General features: G+C 41.4%; 1 protein-coding gene across 2 annotated transcripts in view; it reads right to left on the bottom strand.

The window, feature by feature from the left end:
- Window positions 1-6: 6 nt before the first annotated feature.
- The window catches only part of TRABD (TraB domain containing), a 36,385-nt gene continuing 26,385 nt past the window's right edge, over window positions 7-10,006 (bottom strand). For both annotated transcript variants that reach the window (XM_074590600.1, XM_074590694.1), the window contains exons 8-10: window positions 7,690-7,862; window positions 4,028-4,139; window positions 7-1,130 (exon numbers count right to left, since the gene is read on the bottom strand). In XM_074590600.1, the coding sequence (XP_074446701.1) occupies window positions 953-1,130; window positions 4,028-4,139; window positions 7,690-7,862 (463 nt within the window). In that variant the 3' untranslated portion in view covers window positions 7-952. The remainder of the gene's footprint in view (window positions 1,131-4,027; window positions 4,140-7,689; window positions 7,863-10,006) is intronic.

Genomic DNA, 10,006 nt, shown 5'->3' with positions numbered 1-10,006 from the left:
ATGTATCAAAAATGAGGGGCGGGTACTATCAACTCCAAGACTTCTTGTCCCAATAATGAAAGGTCCGAGAAACAAAAGTAAGTTGTACAGTAGTTCTAGTCTCGTAAATTTACAATACTGAATCCAGCAGGATTTGTCTAAATAATACAGTTTAAATAAGCTAATCTAAAGGAACACAGTGTCCTGTAAACATCTGACACAAACCACATTGCATTCTGGTGGCGTGGCTATACCTCTCTATGCAGGAGAAAGACAATTCAACTGGCGGTGGTAACAAGGGACGCAATCTAAAGGCAACGTTCCTGTTCTTCAGTAAGGCTTGTAAAAAATTTGAGCGGTGTACGTATGACAGCCTGTACAATTCTGAAATTTTTGGAAAGCTCTTAAGTTTAAAAAAAGCCTAAATGTTTTAAGTATAAAACACACATTGAGAAGATGTCCTTCTAAATGATATGTAAAAGTGTCTGGCACCAGAAACGACCACTAGGTATTATCATACCTAAGGAAAAAAAGCAAAGAACCACTCAAGACAAGTGTCCCTGAACTTCGGAACAGATGCAGCCAATTAGGTTACTTCGTGTTGTTCTGTTCCTCTGGAAGAGAAGTCACGAACATACACTCTTTAAGCTGTCTGTACTACATCATCAGTAATATATATTATATATACAGTATGCATATATATAATATATATATTTGTGTACATATTTCTTTTACCTCAATCTGGAATCATGTGGTTTCATGCAACACACTTACCAGGAATCAAACCTATTCATTAGATCATAGCTGGTGTAACTTTAGTATCAAATCTTTTATTATACAGCGATTCAGCGTTGTTCAGCATCAATCACCTCTGCCTAGAATCCTTATCTCCCTCTTCTTTCAGTCCAGTTCACAGTTGTTGCCTCTGTCACCCTTTTTCCCACCTTCTTCACACAGGGCCTCCACTCGACATTCAATGCTGAGACTTGATTTCTGTCAGCTTCTGAAGATAGCTCTGTGCTGCCGGCATCGAGAGGATAAACTGAACTGTCCTTTGACCTATTCGGTAGCAGCCGTATCCCATCAGTCCAAATACTGTTGCTTTTATGACAAATTTGAAAATCTTACTTGAAGCTGATGGAGGAGGCACGCTGAAGCAGAGACAGAAAACAATGTTAACACCTGCACAGGTGGAAAGAACAGGCATTTTCCAATCAAAACAAGGATCTTCGCCCCTGCCCCCCTAGAGTGCAGGAGACTTTCAGGTAACAGGTTTGTCATGAATGAATAACGTATTCTTTGATGTTCAAGACGCCACATCAAAATTAAATAGTAACAGCAACAACAATAATAAATAATAATAAAGCTTTTTCTGCTTATGTATGATGCCACTCTTAATGGCTATGGAGCTTGACTTGGCCATCACCCTATTTAAATAACTAAGACAACATCAACACTTCTTGAAGAATATTAGAAGTCAATATAGTTTGTTGAACTGTTTATAAAATTACTATGCATACCTCTGCACAGAGACAGAAGTCAGAAGAAACAGAGCTTAAATCCAACACCTGTACAGTCAATTAACTGTCATTCAGGGTAATGGAGGAAAACAGAGCTTGGATATTCTGGATAATGTGTGTCGGGACCTGGTCAGGTTTGTGCAGCCAGGAGAGGTAGGTCTGGAGCCAGGCTGGCCCCTGCACAGATTCAGGGGGGTGTTTCAGCAAGGTGTACCCCTGGAAGCCAGGCAGGCTCACCAGCCTAGCTGCAGCTCCCAGCACGAGCACGTGGAGACCAGGCCCCTGCAGTACTCCTGGCCTCCAGAGCTCCACAGAGGACAGTGCAGACAAATCAGAGAGGCTTCGCATGAAGCTGTCCCTGATCTGGCAGATACTGCTGGCTTTGAGATCTTCCCAGAGTTACTTGGAAGTCTCTGCACCGGCCGCCTGGAACCAGGAGGGCAGAGGCCAACAGGCACACCAGGCCTACCCTTGCCTTCAAGCTGTCTTATTAACTTTGTATACGAAGCAAACGGTTACTATTACCTTCAAAACAAAACTGGCTTTGAAAGCACAGCCACATGCACGCGTGGCCTTGGACCTTCACTACCAGGCTGTGCAGTAGCTCAGCTGGCCCTGCGCCCACAGCGTGCCTACACTGCAACTCAGATAAGCCTCTCACAGGTGACAGAGTGGTCTCTGCATGTTGTTTCAAAGAAGCCACAAGTTCTCATTTATTTATTTCTAGAAAATGTTTCTAATGTATTCAGCAGCAACCAATTACAGTAGAGCAAAAACGTTATGGGCCCACTCAAACCAGGTTAGATGTGCTGAGGTTAGGATACAACTAGACTGAGTTTAGATCCATGTGCTCAAATTAGGGCAGAGGTATTACTGGTAAGATTTTTGCATATTACAAGAATATACAGTAAGAGTTTTTAAAAAAAATAAATTCATAACAATATGAAGAAATAGTAAGGTCTGCTCAGAGTCAGGTTCAATGCATGAACTTAAAAAATTGGAAGTCTGAGAAATGTCTGTTTCTATCCAGATGATCTTCCAAGATTGCATTCCTTTGCAACTTGTAAAACGTTACTAAATACCTGTAAAAGCCTAAAGAACTTTTCACTTTAGAGAGGTGACAACCACTAACACATAAAACCCCCTCGTAACTCCCCTCTGCAACTGCAGTGCAACCGCATGTGGGGTAAAAACATTTAACGAGAAATGGGTCTCAAATATAGTAGTCTTATGAATGTCGTTTGCTTCATATTATTTTAGAAAGTCACGTGAATTGAATATTAATGTCTTATGAAAGATACTGGTAGCCCTTCCACTTAGTTATGGCACTGTCATGGTAAAGATGATCAAGTCAAAGAGCCTGAACTTTGATGAAAAAGACCCCGTACATGAACTTGAAGATGCATAGTCAGGCTTTGGGCTATTCAGTTCTGTAATGTCAATGATGCAACCAACATTAACTATACAATTACATGGATTTGGGCAACCTCATTTTACAGGTTATGTGTGAGGGTGCAGAGGAATATGGACGCCTAGTTTGTGACTCCAGTCTTGAGTCACTCCAGGCTTAGTCTTGATACAGACTTATGAATGGCTAGGCAGGGCTTCTGTCCATTGCATTCTTGGATCCAGATACCAAAAGTCTCTCTAAATCATATTTTAGATACCTAAATACACCATTTAGGTAGGGCACAGTCTTTTCAGTTTTTCAAAGCTTCTGATGAGATAGAAACAGTCAGTGAGGTGCTTATATAAACACAGTGAACAGATGGGATAAGATAACGTACCAATACTCGAAAGGCTCTATTATCCTAAACCACCACAGACCTGTATTACCAGGTCGTATTATAATCCCTCCCACATTTCTGAAGTCCTGACCTTTGTAGCTTTACAGAATACACACAGTACGAACATTTTGGTTCTTCAATTCCTTCTTTTACAAAGCACGTACGCCTATTTTAATAGGTACTTTGAAGCAAGAGTTCTCCAGGTACACAGCTTAAATCAGCCCATATTTAGTTATATACATTAAAACATATTATTACTTTTATATACAGTTAAAAACAGGTTATGAGCAACTGTGATAGTAAGCTTGCCAGAGCCAGCAGTGCCCTGACACAACAAAAGGTTTGAATCCAAAAGTCTGCATTTACCTAAGCTAGACTGGAAGCCATCTGGAAGCTAGACTTTTCACCATCTTCTACAAACCTGACTTGAATTCTCATTTGAAAAGCCTGAAACATGGATCAATAAATTTATTTCTAGACAAAGGCATCTTCTCATCTCTATTTCCCTTGATATCCAACTATTTACTTTTTCCTTTGGTATTTCCTTTTCCTTTGCTGTAAGCACAATCTCCAAGCACTGCATGGCAAGTCAGTAAACTGACAGGCCAGAGGTGACAGTAGGGATGTTTCTTCAAACTGTGACAACCAAGAAAAAAAAAAAAACCAAAACCACAACCACCCCCGAACGAGCCAATTACTGCTGACTTTTAGCAAGAGAAACTTGGAAAGGATGACTGTTACCTCATTATTTCCTGGATGTTTAAGTCCGAGTTCCAGTTCTTTTCAATTCCAGGTACGTGACCCATCCCAACAACACCAACTACAACAGCTGGGATATATTTTCGAGGTTCAGCTGAGAAAGAAAGATGGAAAAAGAGGAACACATCAGTAAAACAACTAATTTCAAGCTATAAACATATGTAATGTGTGAGGTTACAAAAAAGAATTTTCCGAGAGGTAAAGACCCTTATTACTAGATACTAAAACTCTGTTACATATGAAAAGTTAATACTCGTCTCACCTACTGCTTCTTATGTTGAAAGTCTGTAAAAAATAAAACTAGCATGGTTTCTGGATTTTCAGGAAGTGTTTGTTTCAGTAAACAGACCTGGCCAGGGCTCATACTCCAGCCTTGGGGTGAGGGGCTCAGCAGATGCAAGCTACATTAATTCCTTCCCTTCCCTGTGTGGGTCATGTTTCTGTACTGCTTATCAGGAACAGCCCTGGTCCTTGCTGCCTCCTGAACAGAGAGCTTTCTCTACCGCTTTGGACAGTGGCAGCTGGCACACATCCAAACTGTGACGAGCCCTGGGCTAACAAGCAGAATGAACAATCGGAGAACAGCATTCGAGACCACACCTGCCCCTGTTAACTTTCCTGTTACAGACTTGGCCTCGGCAAGTAACAGCAAAACACGTACCATTTGCATGCAGCGGCTGGCCAGACAGCCACCACTAGACCACTTCAACACATGCCAGCTCTCACCCTCACCTCCCGTCTACCATCCATATTCCACAACACCCAGTGGAAGTTAAAGTGTTGTTCCTCAAAGTTGTGGGATTGCCTCTTCCCCAGTGAAAAAAACTGACACTGCACCACAATAAAAGTAATTCACAGAAAACTTTCTAAGTAATAGTAATCAGGCTGCTTTCCTATGGGGAAAGTTATATGTAAATACAAGACTGTAAGGGACGGACTGTAAATTCCCTGACAAGGGGCAGAAGGCCCTCCAAGCCTTCAGTGGAATGCCTCAAACACTCGCAAGGAAATCAATAATGCAGGCCTGGCCTTCGAAAGAACTGATAAGGCTAACACTTCTGGCGCCTGGAAGTGTGGGAGAACTGTCTTGTGAAGACAGGATAGTTCTGCCACTCGTGTGGTGAGCTTGCTGGTTCTCAGTTCTCAAGGCCATTGTGTCCAATGAGTGACCTCTGCTTCATTATCCGCAAAATGCATATGAAAGCGCACACCCCTGCATATGCTAATGAAGATTATAGAGATCATGCTAAACATCTATGACTATGGCACTTGTCTCTCCACCCAAATCATGCTACACGTCACCTGGGAGAAGGGAGAAACCTGAGACAAGGCTGTCCTCAGCAAGGGGGGTGGACCATGCTGATTCAGCAAACATAAAAGGGGAAAATAAGTGCCCCTAGGGGGAACAAAGAAGAAACAATAGAAGACGACCGTGCCTGGGAAGATTCTTCCCAAGAAAGAAGATTATGCCTGGGAAGATTCCCTGAAAAAGACGCTGGAACCAGGACGGGTGATCTCTTTATCTCTTCTTCTCTGTCTTTTCCTTTCTCTATCCCTCAGTTTCTCTTTTCTCTTAGAATTGTTAAGTAACAGTTAGAGTTGTTAAGTAACGACCTTAAGTACGACCTTAAGTACCGCTTGACATAAGTTGTCCTATACCTGTTGCTAAATAACACAACGCACACCTCACCACTTGCCGTAGTTTGTTATATACCTAACCAGTTATCGTGGACTTGTTAAGAGCTATACTAATCATTTTGGTAAGCTAACAAGTGTTTCTATATGGACCTTGAGATTTATCTCACCTTAGTCTGCACTGTTGAGAATTTACAAATCTGAAGTCACTTACCCTCCCTCTTCACTGAGAGTGGGACGTGACAAAGACATAAATAAAAAATGTGAGCAAGTCTTAGTGCCTTGCTTTAGATATCCACCTCTGATTTTTCTCCAGGAATGAATAAAAAAAAATAAAAATTCAAAAGCAGCCTCTCCCCACCCTCCCCAATGAAACATAGCTGTATTAAAAAACATTAGACCTATTACACACGTTTTCAAAATTGTTTCTTTGGACTTGCCTTTTCCCAGCCTGTTCTAGGGTTGCTCTAAATCAGAGCTGCAACAAGAGAGGTAGAGCACAGCACATCACAGCTGCTCCAGCCTCCACCCGTGTTCCTGTCTGCTGCGGGGCATGATTCAAAGATGATACCAGTAATGGTTAAAGCCCTGCCTGAAACTTAGTCCTGAAAGAAACTTTTCTCCTCAGAAGGTTCTGTGTGGAGTAAAGACAGACTGAAAAAACTAAACATGAAAGTTTCATTTGCAAGCTCTTTGGAAGAGTTCACCCAGGCAAACAGATAAAGGTTAGGAACAAATCAGACCTAGTTTAGGAATATACCAGACCAAAAGTATATTTGAGTCCTGCAAATAGTGTCCAGGAATTTCTCCTTACTTTGGCCCTACAATAGCAAATGATTTGGACTACGGTGATGATGTCCTATATTTCTGCTCATTTGAATTGTGGGGTTTTGTATTTTACTATGAATCTTAAGTATATGACTTACCTGTTTTTCTTCCCCTCTTTGCCTCTCGTGAGCATCTCATCTTCTATTTTAAGCCCTTCATAATGCATATAAACCCCTTCCAGTTTCCCAGACATTCACTGATCGATGATCCAGAGACTGAGCTTTTAAAATGGTAGATTTAAAGGGGGAAAAAAGAAGAGCAGGGGAATTGCTAAGCAATTCCTCTTGTGGCTCACGACCCAGTCAAGGACCAACAATAAAACTACATTTTCAGCCTGCGCTTTGCACCAAGTAACTGAATGCATTTGTGCCTCTTTCAGCCAGAGCAGCTGGGCCAACAGGAAATACTGTGTGTTTGGACAAACTTTATGAAGGCAGCATTGAGGTAATATTAGGCAAAGGAGATGCAAGAACACAAGGGCAATCACTTTGCTATTTTTTCAGTCACATGACAGTGCCAGAGGTCTGCACTGAAGTGATTAACAAACAGTATCTTCTTAAGATAGCAAATCAGAGGTAACCCATATCTCAGTATGCTTATATAGAGGAAGGGCACGCAGATTACATAAGGCAGCAAAATACTTCCAAAGGCTAGAGAAATGCAATTATTCTTATGCCTATACCTTGCTGAAACATGTGGAGTCACATGTTTCACCATCATTGCCACATCATCAGGATTCTTAGCAGCCCAATTTAAGCAAAGCATGAAGAGCACTGAAATTAGAGGCAATTAATTTAGCAAGAAATGTGTTCCTGAGCAGCTAGTGGTGACAATGAATTTGGTGAGGTAACAGGGTGGATGTGAGACGGATGACATAAGCCTAGACTGTCCCATGCTGTGCTGTAATACCAGATGCCTGCCTTTTGAAAAAGATGTCAGGCTAACTGGTATTTTCCAGTTTAAAATAGCACAATGAGAAAGAAATCACAATTTGGAGTCTACTGCCCTAGGTGGTTGCAACAGAAAAGTAACATCCCTTTTTAATTTTTTAAGCACTGTAATCGTATGAGACACGTGGCACACATGAGCAGAACATCCCAGATTTCCTGACAAGAACTGAACTTTGGACTAGGACACAAAGAACACTTTGTTTTAAAGCATATGTCATAACCAGCAATTACTTTCTGAGGCTCGAGGTAGTTCTATCTGCTTTGCTGCTTGCTTCAGCATGTAGGTCAAGTAAATATCTCGTTCTGAGACAATCGTTCGATGAAGATCGGGGAATTCTCCAATCATTTCTGCCATCATCTGCTCCAGTAAATCCTTCTGTTTGCATTTCTCCACATCATCTTTACTGAAAGAAAGGTAAAGTTTTCTCAGTATCTGTTATGCTTTTAAAGCCCAATACAGACAAACCAATGAATAAAAACAACTGGGTATTGTACACATTATTTGCCTAAACCCATGCTCTACACTTCTCCCCCAGTTCTCTTCCTGCAAAACAATCTCCCTAAACCTGTAAAACTGGATACCTAACAATGCCTCTGCAGTGAGGGAAAGGGAGAGAGGTCACTTGCCTGTAGGCGGTGCAACTGGATTTTCACCCTTCCCAGTCTGAAAGCTGCCAACCCAACTGAGCAAAAGCACCAGGGCTTCAAAGGAAATAGTTGTCATGGTGCCCCACTTCCAGTGTATATTAATAAACTTAGAAGGTGCAACACAGAGCACACCTCAGGAAGCAGATCTGATCACTGAACACACAGAGGCTCTATTTAAGGAACAAAAAAAGCGCACCGTAACGCACAGTCTGAGGGGATGGAAAGAGTTCTGCAGGTTCCTAGGGTCAATCACAGGTCTTCAGCAGGGAAGTCAAAGTTATAAATCAATTCCCTGAACAGAAGAATAGGAAATGGGCAGAAAATAAATAAATAGAAACTGTAGGAGTAAACGTAATGCGTTTTTATCCTTTTATTGGTGCTGTTAAACCTTCTGTTTGCACCCACAGCTGTGGTACAGTCATAGTTTGTGTCAACAGAATAATCTGATTTTGCATCGCTGTCTACTGAAGAATGATGCCAAACACACTTATCGTTAAGTTTCCAAGATCTAAAGGACACTACAAATGTCAACAGGCACAGCCAAAATGACAAATGCATTGCTAGCTTTCAACAGATCACAGAGGCACCAGACTGACAAATTTGATGTTTAATTATTACTTCATTTTCTGTAGAATCTCGTCTTGATGGCTGAGTGCAAAATACCCCCTCAACAGCTTCCTTTCCTTTTCAACCCCTACCCATGTGTTATTTTTAAAAATCAATCAATTTACAACAACAACTGAGATGTTATGTCCAAAATTCAGGGGGAAGCTAGTGTGCATATACTGTAATTGTTTTAATAATGCAGTTGAAAACCAAAACATTCTTAGGAGGAATAGAAGAATGGGAGAAGTTGCAGAGAAATACATCCCCCAATGCCCCCCAAAGGCCTGCAAATAGTTTCATGCTGGTATGAGACCAGTAAGAAAATTTATTTTGTGCACGAACTGGAGTTAATGGATTGAAAAAGGGTCAAACTCATTTTACAGATGAATGTAACAGCAAGTATTTACAGGAAACTACAATTAACTAAGTGCTAAAACTTGATAACAGAAGGTTTAATTGACCTGACTAGGCCCAACTTTAAAAGCCTGAAAAAAAACGCCATAGATCACTCCATGAGCTGTGCAGAGCTCTGGTCATGGGGTATCAGAAAGGCACTGAGATTCAGGGACCATGTGCACGGGGAACCCATTTCTGGCAAGCCTCCCACCACTGCGAGTCTGGGAGGAGCAGACTGAATTTAGGAGGACAGCTGTGCATGCGTTCTCACCCAGTTCAAGGAAGTTACCACACACCTACTTGTGGACAGAAGGAAAGAGGAAGCAAACTTGGCACTGGGATGTCTCTGAAGGGCAGGGACAATCAAATTGGGCAAGAGAATAGCTGTCTGAGAAGTATTACTGAAAGGCAAAAGAGTTCCTAACAATGTCCCTTTAAAGAGGCAGTAATCATTAAGAGTCCACGTGTTGTTCACAGACTTTAAATGTTTTCTCTTGTTCCAAAAATCCGCTCAGACAGCAAAATCAGTTCTCAAGCTGCCCTGATTTAGACGGAACTTAGCGCAGCAGGCCTACATCCTCTGGAAAACTTAAGGAAGTATAAATTAGCGTACCGAGGCCCTACTCTCTTCCATTTACAATATCAACACACAGTAGTGGGAAAGATTTTACTTTCAGCATAAAAATAAAAGAAAAAAATTTTTTTAAGTACACTAGGAATTCTCCAGCACCAAATCTTTCACTTGACCTGGAAGTAATTTATCAACAGACAATCAAAGACAGTGCTGGAAAAAGATCAGAAAGCAGCTTTCTTTTCAAAAAATATGGATTATTACAGGGCAGTTTGTATATTTATCCTCCTCACTAACTTGAAGAAGTGTCACTACATCAGGTTAGGT

Source organism: Larus michahellis, chromosome 1 (genome assembly GCF_964199755.1).
Source record: "Larus michahellis chromosome 1, bLarMic1.1, whole genome shotgun sequence".
NCBI classification, from domain to species: domain Eukaryota; kingdom Metazoa; phylum Chordata; class Aves; order Charadriiformes; family Laridae; genus Larus; species Larus michahellis.
This window is presented reverse-complemented; position numbering and strand designations above follow the sequence as displayed.